The following is a 14,144-nucleotide window of genomic DNA, read 5'->3' as shown; positions in this document are numbered from 1 at the left end:
TATTAGCCGCAAAGTTTTTACATAATCAGTAATGAGAAACTAAAGAGTTAAGCTTGTTAGCTGCTAAATTGTATAAAACACATACATTGCCTGATTCCAGTAAATAAAATCAGTGTCTTGAGTTTTAAAAATTCATGGCAAAACACATTTTAGTAACAGTTTCCTGGGGGAAGCCCATTAAGAAAATGATATGGATCTGCACATTCCAGTAGTGCCTCTAGTATCCACAGAATAATCCTAGTATCCTGCTGTACATGTGGGGACATTTATCTGAGCAAGACGTAATAGATCCTTGGTTAAAGGGAATGAAAAGAGTAGAAAACACGTGAATCTGAATAAAAATAGGGATTTATTTTTATTAATTTCTTGATAATAGATTATAGTTGATAATATCACACAGCATTTCGATTTCACAAGAAGCAGCTCAAAGTTAAAAAGTGATTTAACAATTTAGTCTTTATGAAAGACATATTTAAATATACAAAAATAATTAAATAAGTGATCACAACATTTGAATTCTGCAAATGCAGAGGATAGTTATGATTCAACAAATTATTCTTTACCAAAGACAAATACTGATTCACAAAGAATGAAATGGGGGCAGCATGGTGGCGCAGCAGGTTCGATTCCCGCTCAGGGTGACTGTCTGTGAGGAGTGTGGTGTGTTCTCCCTGTGTCTGCGTGGGTTTCCTCCGGGTGACTGTCTGTGAGGAGTGTGGTGTGTTCTCCCTGTGTCTGTGTGGGTTTCCTCCGGGTGACTGTCTGTGAGGAGTGTGGTGTGTTCTCCCTGTGTCTGTGTGGGTTTCCTCCGGGTGACTGTCTGTGAGGAGTTGGTGTGTTCTCCCTGTGTCTGTGTGGGTTTCCTCCGGGTGACTGTCTGTGAGGAGTTGGTGTGTTCTCCCTGTGTCTGTGTGGGTTTCCTCCGGGTGACTGTCTGTGAGGAGTGTGGTGTGTTCTCCCTGTGTCTGCATGGGTTTCCTCCGGGTGACTGTCTGTGAGGAGTGTGGTGTGTTCTCCCTGTGTCTGCGTGGGTTTCCTCCGGGTGACTGTCTGTGAGGAGTGTGGTGTGTTCTCCCTGTGTCTGCGTGGGTTTTCTCCGGGTGACTGTCTGTGAGGAGTGTGGTGTGTTCTCCCTGTGTCTGTGTGGGTTTCCTCCGGGTGACTGTCTGTGAGGAGTGTGGTGTGTTCTCCCTGTGTCTGTGTGGGTTTCCTCCGGGTGACTGTCTGTGAGGAGTTGGTGTGTTCTCCCTGTGTCTGTGTGGGTTTCCTCCGGGTGACTGTCTGTGAGGAGTTGGTGTGTTCTCCCTGTGTCTGTGTGGGTTTCCTCCGGGTGACTGTCTGTGAGGAGTGTGGTGTGTTCTCCCTGTGTCTGCATGGGTTTCCTCCGGGTGACTGTCTGTGAGGAGTGTGGTGTGTTCTCCCTGTGTCTGCGTGGGTTTCCTCCGGGTGCTCCGGTTTCCTACCACAGTCCAAAAATGCGCGCGACTCCAAAGTGTCCGTAGGTGTGAGTGAATGTATGTGTGTGTGTGTGTGTGTGTGTGTGTGTGTCTGTGTTGCCCTGTGAAGGACTGGTGCCCCCTCCAGGGTGTATTCCTGCCCAATGATTCCAGGTAGGCTCTGGACCCACCATGACCCTGAACTGGATAAGGGTTACAGATAATGAATGAATAAATGAATAAATGAATGAAATGGTAAAAGGTTTCTGTGAATATTTCACAGTATTCTACAAAATGCAGAGTTTGATATAGTCTTTACAAAAGACAAATAGCAAATAAACAAACAAAATCAACACTGATTCACAAATGGAATAATGTTCAAACACTTTTCTTGGTGTTAGAAAAATCTGTTTGACTGAAAAGCTTTAAATATTCATTATGAACCGCAACCATTCAATAAAGAATGCTTCCACACAGTGGAGAAATATCTGAGACAGAAAAGGTTTTCAGACGGAGTAGTTTCCATCTAAAACTATATCAGTGTTTCAGTCTGAAAGAAGAGTGACGGAGCTGCACAGTGACCCATGCTTCATTAATAAGCTCTGATATAATCTCAGACAATGTCTTCTCTCTCCTTCTTAGAAGGAAGATCTGCCTTCTTTCGAAGTTGTCGGTTTCCAGTTGTTCATGTGATTCACACGAAATATTCACAGAAGACAAAAACTCAGTGAAGCACTGATGAGTACAAAGTGTTCCCCACAAGGAAAATAAAGCTTCTAACAGTCTTTAAAAATCTAACATAGATATTTGTGGTCACACGCTTTCTTCAGAGGCCTCTACCAGGGCCTCCAGAGGGCGCTCTTGACTGAACTCTTGTCTTTGCTGGTGCTCTGTTGGTCTGAGGAGCTCAGCAGAGGTACAACACTTTCCCTCCATTTCTCATCTGCTGATGGTGGCAGGTTCTGGAAGTGCTTCAGCAGTTGTCTCTGAGACTGTGTCTTCACTTCCTCTTTGGACAGGAAGTGGACAATCTCATGGACACATTTAGAGAAGCCCTGACTCACAGCTGCTGCACTGCTGGAGAATGAGGGCTGTTGCTGCTGCTGAAGTCGTCTCAGGAAGCTGACGGTCATCTCCAGGATCTCTGCTCTCTCCAGCTTGGAGTCGGGCTGCTGCTTGAGGAGCTCTGGAGCCAGGAGAGTCTTGAGCTGCTCAATACTGCTGTTGATACGATCTCTGCGCATCTTCTCCACCACTGGCTTTCTCAACTGCACAAACAGAAGGAGGACAATGGTCAGTCAACTGGACCCAAAGCACTGCAGATCATTAAAAGGAAGGCATCGGTGGTCAGTTTGTTGATGGATCTGAGGATCTGAATTTACCTTGTTGTGGAGAGGGAGGTGCTCCTTTGAGATGGTCGTTGCTGAAGTGAGAGCAGGAGCCATGTCTGTATCTCAGTGTAGATCTCTCTGTGTAGAGCGAGTCTGATCTCCACTGGTGACTCTCCTCTATTTATACTCCCACATCTCCATATGAATGTGTGGGTCTTGGGATGGTTGGAGGTTCTCACAGTTCAGAGCCAATGGGAGAGCTTGAATGGACAATGAGGAATGTCCAGCTGCCATATGCTGGGTGATCTTGTAGCTTGGGACAATGTCCATGTCTCAGGGGACAGCTGGAGAGGTGGGGTGTGATGAAGAAGGACTGTGTGTGAATCTGGGAATGCAGTGACCCTTTAAAGAGGGCCAATCTGCTCCTTGATGCTGAGATCAATATCACTGACCAAGCACATGACCTTCATCACTGTACATATGCGTGGGGCTGAGACTGGACACTTCTTATGTGACTGAGAGACATTTGCTGGTTAAGCTTTGGTAACTGAGGTATCACTGGTGTCATGTCTCATAGGTGTATTCAGTCTATGTAGCTTTGGTCCCGATGCAGCAGGTCTCTGCACTGATGAAGTTTTCTCATCAGAAGTGTGCCTTTTCTCCTGAGTATTGGCCTGATGTTCAGGGTTCAGGACACTAATGAACATAAACTGTGACTCTTCTCCCCAGTGCTTTCCCACACTCTGACCATTGAAGGAAAAGACTGGGAACAATAGAAGTGTGTCCATTCACATGTTAATGAGTCTCATATATGCAAGAGACTGGTTTTTATATTGGTCAAGTTTTAAGTGTTTGGAAAACACTATGCTTTAATGAAATTCACTGAATAATCCTGCCAGTATACAATTTAAAGCTTGGTATAGCAACAAAATGTGGTTATAGTGTTGTTACAAGTCACAGAACGATTTTACTCAATGTGCAGTAAAAATAAATATACTGCTTTTGACTTTTTTACATACTTTATAGTTTTTTTTTTAATCGATCAGTTAATTATCGATCAGTCCATTAAACAATGGATTAATTAAATTTCATTTTTTCTGTTGTATTTTTCTTTCTTTTTTTTTATTTTTGTGCCTGTCTAGCGTGTGTTCGTGTCCTTTGCTCAGTAAGTCCTAATGAGTTCTGGATAAGGTGGGTACAGAAGGGGAATGAGGCATTTATTGTCGATTTTTTCCCACCATTCGACATTTGAATCTGTTATTCTGTTTATTCTGATTTTCGTCACTAGAGGGCGGTATTTGGCTTAATTTCACTCGTAGTCCCGTTTCTGTCCACTAGATGGACGCAGAGAGTAACAACCGCGTCTGAAAAAAATTGATCATACAAATTGTGGTTTTAATTCAATATTTTTAACTATACTCCTTAATTTTTTATTATTTTTCAGTGTCCTACTTAACATTTTAAGAGAGTTTTTCGGTGAAAATATTCTTGGTATTTTTTTCAGATAAATTAAGCATGTCGAACTCGCTTGAAACGGCGTTATTTTATGTATATACTTAGTGTTTGTTTAGACTTCTTTTAGCCTTAACTGAAATAATGCATAATAAGAATTTTGTAATTCAGTGTAACTGACACACGGAATTTAAGGTTTAGTGCTAAACCAAATCAATGCTTTGTTTTGTTTGACTTTTTCCATGTTATAAACTTATTAAATAATAATTAAAAACATAAATAAAAATAAATAAATAAATAAAAATAAATTAATTAATTAATAAAAATAAATAAATAAAAATGAAATACAACTGTTCTTTGTTAATTAATCTGTTAAATTATTATTATTTTAATATATTTTTTTTAATTTGGACAACCCTGATAATCTATTTCATATCAAGTGTTTGAAATCAGTGAACGTTGAGGAGTTTTCCACATTATCAGTGCCTGAATTAAATCACTGATTCTTAATATTTATTAAATATTTTTAGGTGCTAAAATTTTTTTTTTCAATGTCCTCAGTTTGGACTTTGAAACGTATAGGAAATGGGCGGGCTGTTGTGGAGATTTTGTGTTTCTATTGGTATAAAAAGAATTTGATGAGGCAGGTTTTTCTTGTTCTTGTATTTCTATTGGCTCTCACTGTTTTCTTGTGGAGCCTGAATAAATGTGGGCGGGGTTTCTTTCTCCAATAGGATCAGAGCTACACTTCTCCCGCCTTTTTTGGCGTCACCTCCTTCACAGTCCCTTCATTTCAGAGTTTAGTCCTGAGCCATTGCGCTGAGATTGTGTTAATTCAACAACTCTCTGCGTTCGAATAATTCAGTTTAATCTCTGATTTAAAACTGTTAAATAACTATAATTTAACGTCGCGCTTGCCTTATGTGACTGAAGTTCGGTAAAGGATGGTGCGTCCTTTCTGATAGGACAACAGCAGAGCATGGAGATCTCTGATTGGTTAAGACAAGAGCAAGGAGGTATCTGATTGGTTAATCTCCTGTGCTCTGTCTGTCAATCACTGTAATTCAGCAAGTTCGGTCGAATTGTTTGTAAGTTGATGTCTGTCCAAAAGAAACTGCTCCAGAACTCGGTCTGAGACAATGAGCGGTAAGAGCATTTAATTATACACATTCTCTCTTTATAAGCAGTCAATAATCTCATTTTATAGCCATACAGTGGAGTTAAATAGCGAGGGATATGGAGGGTATGTGGGTAAACTGTTCATATTCTATCTGTTGTTCTCTTGGTGAAGCTAAAGTTAGCTTACACAACTCTCTAAATCTTCCGGAAAGGCGTTTAGAAATGTTAAACTACTAAAACGGTTTAAAAAACATGAGAGTAAATTTGAGTGAACATACACTCGCAAAAAATCGTAAAGATAAAATTGGCCTTTTTACGGATTACACGCTCCACCTTAAGACACCAGAGAGAGACAGGCATACAAACACACTGGTGTGTTGATTAAGGTGGAACGGAGAAAAAAAAGATGAAATACGAATTGAACGTGAGATTTACTCACCTTTTGTCGTAAAACACGCTAGGTATTAAATTAGCTTGCTATCCTGTTGTAGAGATGTTTGTATTTTACTCAGCTATAATCCACAGCTGAAGAACGCGTTAGTTAGGGCGAGTCTGTCGACTGGCCCGTTCCACCTTAAACAAAGCTGAAGACTTTGCTACATTCTGGCGCCTCAGCTCGCACAATGTAACTACAAGACTATTTAAGGTGGATCGGAAAATCTGAATAAGGCGCTCAAGATTGGGGCAATTTATCGCTTCCTGAAACACACACTTATAATTAACATTTGCGTATTCATAGTTAGGTCGTTATAAACTACCTGGAAAGTGAAAAAGTTTAGTTTAATGTGTTTCTTTTTTCCGCAGAGCGACAGCAGCGCAATGAAATGGCCGCTTTGGAAAGTGAAGGAGACTTCCGTAAAAAGAGAAACTCAAACACAGAGCGAGTGAGTAATACACAAATGTTTCTTCGTTTTATTCTGCTTTTAAACGTACAATGTGTATATATGTGTGTATATAAACTTTTATGAGAAATGTTAAAACTCAGTATAGCGTTTCTAGATTCAACTGATAAATGTTAAATAGGAATTTCAGATTACAAAAATAAATCGCCGTTATTCTCTTGAGTGTTTAAACCGTGTTGTTGCTGAGTTTTCTGGTTTTAAATAAACTTAGAATGTCAGGAATGTTGACAACAGTGGGGTATGGAACCAGTCGTCCTCCTCTAAAAGGACCTCACAGAAAGGAAACACTGCGTTGTGGTCTCCACATTTTTTTCTCTCTTCTCTTTATCATTTCATATGAAGCTCTTTAGGACAGTGGAGTACAAGTACTGCTTGTAGAGAAGGATTAAATGCTGGATTCGTTTAGTAGGCATAGACGCCTGGTTCAGCAGCTCTGGGAAGAAATTGGACTCTTCAGAGAACTTCACACCAAAACTCTCTCCATCACTGTTTATACACAGACCAAACACTGAATTATATAAAATATGTGGGATCTTTTTAAAAATCAATGTATAAATGTGTAAAGAGTCAGAGATGTCTGTCTGTATCAGGCTCTCAGTGATTGTCGGTCCTGGAACATAACTCTTAACCTGTTTGTGATGTATGTGTTTAGACAGTTTCTGTCTCACTTTGGGTTACTTGCAGTTCTTCTGGGTTCTATAGAAAACTGTAACAAAGCACAAGTGTTTTTTTGGGGGGGGGGGAACTAAAAATATACTTCCCTCCCCCCACTTATTTCAATCCTTTTATTTAGACATCTTTCTTAGAATTATGGCTCCAACCAGTGGCAAAAGTTTACAAAATATTCAGTCAAGTTTGCAGGTGGAACGTGCTTGGTAAAACATGGTATAAATTTAATCTTGCAGGACAGATAAATTAACACAAAAAGAAAACATAAAGCTACAGTGTGGAATTGTTGTTTGGTTGCATCTTATACAAATCCATCTTGGATATCACCACAGTAAGACGTTTTTGTGTGTGCCCAAGCAAAGTATCTGTGGACAGGTATAGCTTACCACTATGTAGGAATTCATAAGTCTAACGTATGGTTAGAATTTACTAGATGTTTTTTGATGTTGTTATTGTTTTGTCCAGCAGGAAACCCAACCACCGTCTCCATTAGCTTTGTTAGCAGCAACCTGCAGCCGAATGGACGAGAACGAGATGGAAGCACAGCTTCAGGAAAATCGGACAGATTTAAATCAGACTCAGGTTTCGCATGCCACTAACGGCTGGCAGGTCATTCCTATTACTACACAGGCAGCTATCAGTTCTGCCAATGTTGTTCAGCACAAGCCAGGTTCTGTGACGGAAGACAAGAGGAACACACCGCAGCAGCAATACATAGTGGCGTCAGCGCCAAGTATACAAGGCCAACAAGTTCTGACCACCATCTCCGGAGTGATGCCCAGCGTCCAGTACCAGGTGCTTCCTCAGTTCCAGACATTGGATGGCCAGCAGCTGCAGTTTGCTCAGAGTTCCCAGGATGCAACTGGAACTCAGGGTCAGATCCAACAGATTATCGCGGCGCCGTCTGGCCAGAACTCCAACATCCTGACCGTTCCGGGCCTTATTCAGCAGGCCATTCCAATCCAGAACTTGGCTCTTGGAAATGCCACTCTGCCCAATCAGACGCAGTTCCTTGCAAACATGCCTGTGTCACTAAATGGCAGCATCACACTACTTCCTGTTAGTGCTGGTGCAGCAACTGGAGTGAAAACCGACACTATGTCCATCACTCCACAGATCATCCAAACATCACAAGCTGCTCCGGTCACAAGCGAATATCACAGCAATGTTAACACCTCCAGCACGCTAACTGCGACAGTGGCTAGCATAGCATCCACACACAGCAACAGCTCCACAAGAGGTAATAATATGGGATTAAATTCAACACAAGTTCTCATGTTATGAGAGTTTTGTTATTAGGATTAGTTAGCAGGGGAAATTGTGTGTAAGGGTGGAGTGCTCTTTTTTTTGAAGTGTCAGTCCTTTTTCTGTGTACCTGAATAATGAATAATTAATAATTAGAATTCCTGGTTGTCATGACAAATACAATTTTGTAGATATGGATATGCTATCATTAGAGAGCAGTCTGGTCTTTTTTAACTGGATTTAGTGCAGAATTATGCTGACTTCCAGTTGAACTCGGATGCCAGATTTTCCCGAATTCCAAGTAGGATATTTCAGCTGGAACATCCAACGTGTAATTTTTCCTACTCGAAAAGTTGAGGTAGCCTCGGCAGCCCTGAGTTCAGAATCAAAGATGGCTGCCCGCACATTAAGTTTGTAAAAGCAGTAGTATCATACAGTTCATTAGCTCTACTATCTATTTGTGTCTCGTTAAACCAGTCATACACACAGCACTGATTTACTGCTTTGTGTCTGATGGTGTTTAAATGCATAAAACATTGTATAACGCGCTGTTCTCAAATTTTATCAATGCCAATGCTAATCAAGAACAAGCTATGAAAACATAGGGCATGAAAACATAAGCCATAGGTTTTTTTTAATGTTTGACTGGAACACGCTGAGCTGGAATGCCAACAGGTAAACGAAATGCATCATTAGGCTTGTTTATGGAGAAAAGCAGTTATTATACTCAAAGTATTTTATGTTGTTTGTAAATGTAGCTAAATTTTGTGGTGTGAATTGTTAACATCTTGAGTATTGTCAAGTATTATGATTTTGTTAATGTATTTATATCCTCTATAACTGTCTTTGTTTTGTGTTTCTTTGACAGGAGTCACCTTTTCGGTTCCTTCTGAGAACCGAGATGGTAAACAGAACCAGGCTCAAGCTCAGATCCTGGTCCAGCCTCAACAACTGTTCCAGGGAGCGCAGGTTCTTCAGCCCAGCACCACACCAGTGTTCGCAACTCAAACACTCTCTCAAGAGGGACTCCAGAACCTGCAAAACCTTCAGAATCTGCAGAACCTGCAGATCCAGACAATCCCCAATAACAGCTCCATCTTGCTGCGCACTGTGGGCCCAAATGGTGAAGTTAGCTGGCAGACTCTGCAGCTGCAGAACCCGGCCGGAGCCCAGATAACTCTGGCTCCGGTTCCTCAACTCGCTCCTGCTGGAACCTCAGCTGGAACTGGAACCATGCAACTGCCAAGCCTCCAGACCATTAACCTTGCCGCAAGTGGCCTTGCCATGCAACAGGTCCAAGGAGTACCCCTCACCCTCACCAACACTGGTCAGTGTCCAGGTATTTTATGGAAAATAACTGAAACAAACAAAAAGAAAAAGTGCCTAGTCTAGTTCTAAGCAGTTGCTAGGATATTGCTGCATGGTCATTAGGCTAAAACTCGCTTTATTAACTGGTTACTATGGCATTTGCTATATCATTTCAAGTAATTTCTGTTTTTTTCCAAGTGCATGCTAAGCAGTGTTCTTGGTGATTGCTAGGGCAGTTGCTTTGGTATCCCAGGTGATTGTTAAAAAGGCACTAAGCTGTTTCTGTGGTATCCAGTGTTGTAGCTAAGATTGTTTTAGTTCCTCAGGTGCTTGTTAAGCATCAGCTGTGGTATTAAATGTGGTTTCAAAATGTTCATGGTGTTCCATATGGTAGGCTGTTGCTATTGCATTCAAGTTGGTTGCTATATGGTTGCTGTGGTTCTGTAGGTGGTTGATATAAGGCAGTTGCTATGTTAACATTACTAGGGGGTTGCTTTGGTATTCTAGGTAGTTGCTACGGGAGTTCAGGTAGGTGCATGGAAGGGTCTTGTTTTGTGGTTGCTAATGTATTAAGTGTTTGCTGTATTACCTCATGTGGTTGGTTTGATTTTACTAATTAAAACCCCGTTCAGTAATTTGTGAAACATAGATAAAAACCAGTTGCTATGCACCAAATATACAGCCAATCAGCATGCTTTTTATAAACACAAATTGCACTGTCAGACCAACCAAACTAGAGTCGGGACTTTGTCCATATCGCAAATTGCAACATGAGTTTAACAATAAAAATCCAGAAAAATATACATTAGTTAAATGGGGGGAAACAATGCAATTAGTGTATATTGCTTTGCCCTGCAAGTCCATTTTAATGTTGATAAAAATAACTGTAAAAGTAATTATAATGATAAAAATGATGCTGATAATGATTTTGGTGGAAGCAATGGTGTATTGGTAATGTAGTAAAGTTAATATTTCTCTATAATGCTATGAATACTGTCTGAGTGTGTTGGTGTGATGTGCGTTTCAGGAAAGGAGGGGGCTATTGGGGGAGAGAGTTTGGATGATGGCTCAGTCCTGGATCCGAATATAGAAACGAGTCCAACTCAAACGAACCGTAGAACTCGCCGAGAGGCCTGCACCTGTCCAAACTGTAAAGATGGAGAAGGACGGTAAATAGTCTTCAGTATCTTACACTTTATAAAAGTCTTAAAGCTCTTTTGTTTCTGTGTTATCACTGACTCTGTGAAGCTCAAAAACCCTGAGCTGATGGAGAATTCTCAACAAAGAGCGGTAATGAATTATGTAACTAAAATTAAACTGGTTGAAAACAACCATTTCTTTTTTTTATGAGTCTATGGGGATATTCCACAAAGAAGGGTTTGCCAGTTGGCTAACTTAAGCCCGAATTCAAACCTGTCCAATAGGAATAAAACCAAGGGAGATTTGTATTGGACAGACTTCAGCTTTGGGCTTATGTTAGCTGGCTAACTGTGTGGAATACACACCAGAGCTGGTTAACGGAGAATCTCTGGCCTGATGGTCCTTTTGGTGTATTCTGTTTGTTTATGGACAAGTTGTGTGCGTGTGATTTGTTCTAAATGCAAAGTGTTTGTGATTACAGCAGTGACCCGAATAAGAAGAAACAGCACATCTGCCACATTTCGGGCTGTGGGAAGGTTTATGGGAAGACGTCTCACTTGCGTGCTCACCTGCGCTGGCACACGGGCGAGCGGCCTTTTGTCTGCAACTGGTCATTTTGTGGAAAGCGCTTCACTCGCTCGGATGAGCTGCAGAGACACAAGAGAACACACACAGGTCTGAACTTTAGTTTAACACACTTACATTAACACACACGTCTCTGTACTGTCCAAGTGAAATGGGTTAAGCCCAAAGTTTAGGGTTGTTCCGTAGGAATGTCCCTCAGCTCTTATCTATCACTTTGAATTTAAGTTTTCTGGCTGTTTTGTGAAACACCTGCAGGTTGTAATGAATTTTATTAAATTATTAAATACATTAATATGATTTTGTTGATTGTGGTATGTACTTGTTTATAATTTGTTGTTTGTTTATATTTCAGGGGAGAAGAAGTTCACATGTCCTGAGTGTCCAAAGCGCTTTATGCGAAGTGATCATTTGTCCAAACACGTGAAGACTCACTCCAGTAAGAAAAATTCCTCTGGAGCAGCAGTGCCCCCAGGTGATGTCTCAACTACAACACCAGAGCATGCGCTGGTTACCATGGAAACGCTGTCTCCCGAAGGCATTGCGCAGTTAGCAAACAACGGCATCAACGTTCTGCAGGTAGGAGATCTCCAGCCCATCAACCTCAACACCAACGGCTTCTAAACACACAGAGGACTTTTGTTGTAGAGTCCTGCAGGTGGGAGATCTCCAGCCCATCAACCTCAACGGCTTCTAAACACAATAAACAGGATTTTATTTAAAGAAGTCCTGTAGGTGGAAGACTTCCAGCCCATCACCTTCAACACAAACACCTTCTTAACCCATAATCAGGACTTTTATTATATAACTGTCTCACAGATGCCATTGTTACATGCACTCAGTGCTTTTACTTTACTTTTTTCTTTTTTTTTTTTTTATTGTAATTTTATTTTATATAATGCCGTTTCCTGTAATCGTAGCTGCTCTGTGGAGACGCAGTCTAGTGTGAAAATTTGTGCCCCTCTTGGTCAAAAGTGCTTCCTCTTTACAGAAGCCACTCTTTATTTATTGACTTTAACACATGGGCAAAAAAATCTGTAGAACATGAAATGTGGTATGTGCAAAATTCATGATTTTTGGGAATAATTTCATCACACACTTAATTAAATGTTCGAAAGAATTAACAAAACACAGAATCTTGTTTTTATTATTACACTTAACCTAATGTCCCAGTTTCTGCACTGAGGTTTGTATTTTTCCCCTGGTGTATTACATTCAGCAGATTATCATCATATATCAGTGAGTTTTTCCTAGAAAATGGGAACATATATTTTAAAAAAATATCACAGAAATCAAACAAACGTACATTTGACCAGAGGGGTGTAAATTTTAGTAAATAACTGTTTGGAGAAGGTTTTTGGGGAAAGTTGGGTCCAGTTTAACTCCATTTTCTGCTGTAGAAGCTGAGCATGTATCAGATCTTTGTCAGATTTTTTTTTTTGTGTGTGTGTAAATTCTACAAATGGAAGCCATCATACTTTGATATGTCTGTCATACCGATAATTTAAATGACAGCTTTGCTTTTTTTGTACATAAATTATATTTTTCTAAACATGAAAACTATGCGAATTGAGATTTCTTTGGTTTTGTCTATCTTTAAAATATTTTATATTGAAAAAAAAAAATCATTGACTTCCAAAAGTTGTTTTAAACCTGTTCACAGAAATATAATCTAAGATTGTTCTTCTGTCACACTTTGCTCTGTCTTCAGATTAATTTCACAAATTAAACATGATTAGTAAATAACTTACTTCAAACCTGATCTCTGGATTAGCTTTAGCATTAGCTTAGCTTTTCTCATGGGATTGGACCTGAATTCAGTCATTGTCTAAGGGTTGTTGGTTTGTTTGGTTTTTGTTTTGTTTTGGGTCTTTTTTTCTGGCATTAATTACCTGTTACTTTCAAAGGGAATTTCTCTGAAAGTTTATCCTGTTTTTGAGAGGAATATTTATGGCACTTCACTTAAAATCTTTATTAAAAGGTGTTTTTTTTTTTTTTTTGGGACATTTAATCTACAGTAATGAATGTGAACAGGTTAAAAACATGTTTTTTTGTCAGAGACTGAGGCTTTAATCAGTTTATAATCATGCCACAATCTGCATTTGCAGGTGAAACAGGTTATTTTTGTGGTTTGTTTTTAATGGTATTTTTAATGTTGTTTTTAATAATATGTATGAAGTGGTTGGTTATTTCTGGCTAAAAGATAAAGGCCACAATTTGAGGGGAAAAATCAAGTGTAGACTTTTTATTATTCATTGTTTTAAACCTGCTTTCACACTAATACTACAGCTATTTTAAGATGAACATAAATCATTTTATATTATTATTACTATTATTTATGATGAATATTCATTTTTCACTCACTGAGCTGAGATACAGCATCTGTTAAAATTTGATCACTTTTTTGGGGAAAAAAAAGAGTGGAAAATGTCTGTCTCCAGGGGCCACATTGGAGGAACATAAGATTTTATTTTAAGGTCTTGGATGGTTCAGTATAAAAGTGGTTCCAGTGCGTAGTGAATTAAAGCATTGGATCTCTTTTTATGAGTTTAATCCAGCACCCCCCCCCCCCCCCCCCCCAAGAACTGATTTGGAAAAACTGAATAACTATAAGCAGAATGTTAGTTCACCTTTATATTGAAAAACATCTTAAAAGCATGTGTCTTTCTGTGTTTTCTTTGTTTTATACTTAAATTTATAATCTGAAGGACTGAGATTAAATTATGCAAAATAAAATGACACTCTTAAATACATTTGGAGCTTTAAAAACCTCATCAAATATGTCTCAAATTTAAACTATTGGGAGGGTCAGGGTCTGTTTAATTGTGGTTAGAACTAAAGTTTTGAGATTTAGAGTTGGTTTTAACTTGTCTTCATTTGAAAGAGCCTTCACCCTGACCTTTACCTGAAAAAGATGTCTCTCTCTCCTGAAGAAAATGAGTGGTTTCTGGGTGGTTGCT

General features: G+C 39.7%; 2 protein-coding genes across 4 annotated transcripts; one reads left to right on the top strand and one right to left on the bottom strand.

The window, feature by feature from the left end:
* Positions 1–2,272: 2,272 nt before the first annotated feature.
* On the bottom strand, positions 2,273–5,880 carry LOC136696716 (transcription factor HES-5-like). The gene is made up of 3 exons (XM_066671359.1): positions 5,778–5,880; positions 2,819–3,530; positions 2,273–2,704 (listed from the first exon to the last, which is right to left on the bottom strand). The coding sequence occupies exons 2-3, from the start codon at positions 2,879–2,881 to the stop codon at positions 2,273–2,275; spliced, it is 495 nt and encodes a 164-aa protein (XP_066527456.1). The 5' UTR covers positions 2,882–3,530; positions 5,778–5,880.
* On the top strand, positions 5,054–13,133 carry sp1 (sp1 transcription factor). 3 transcript variants are annotated; one of them, XM_066671356.1, is made up of 7 exons: positions 5,054–5,365; positions 6,143–6,222; positions 7,378–8,149; positions 9,023–9,481; positions 10,490–10,631; positions 11,084–11,277; positions 11,540–13,133. In XM_066671356.1, exons 1-7 carry the CDS (start codon positions 5,359–5,361, stop codon positions 11,806–11,808), a joined length of 1,923 nt encoding a protein of 640 aa, XP_066527453.1. In that variant the 5' UTR covers positions 5,054–5,358; the 3' UTR covers positions 11,809–13,133. The 3 variants fall into 3 exon arrangements, with proteins under 3 accessions (XP_066527453.1, XP_066527454.1, XP_066527452.1); XM_066671357.1 differs by having other exon boundaries at positions 7,375–8,149; positions 11,087–11,277; XM_066671355.1 differs by having other exon boundaries at positions 7,375–8,149.
* Positions 13,134–14,144: the final 1,011 nt, after the last annotated feature.

The sequence above is a fragment of the Hoplias malabaricus genome, chromosome 5, assembly GCF_029633855.1.
Source record: "Hoplias malabaricus isolate fHopMal1 chromosome 5, fHopMal1.hap1, whole genome shotgun sequence".
Classification (NCBI taxonomy): Eukaryota; Metazoa; Chordata; class Actinopteri; order Characiformes; family Erythrinidae; genus Hoplias; species Hoplias malabaricus.
This window is presented reverse-complemented; position numbering and strand designations above follow the sequence as displayed.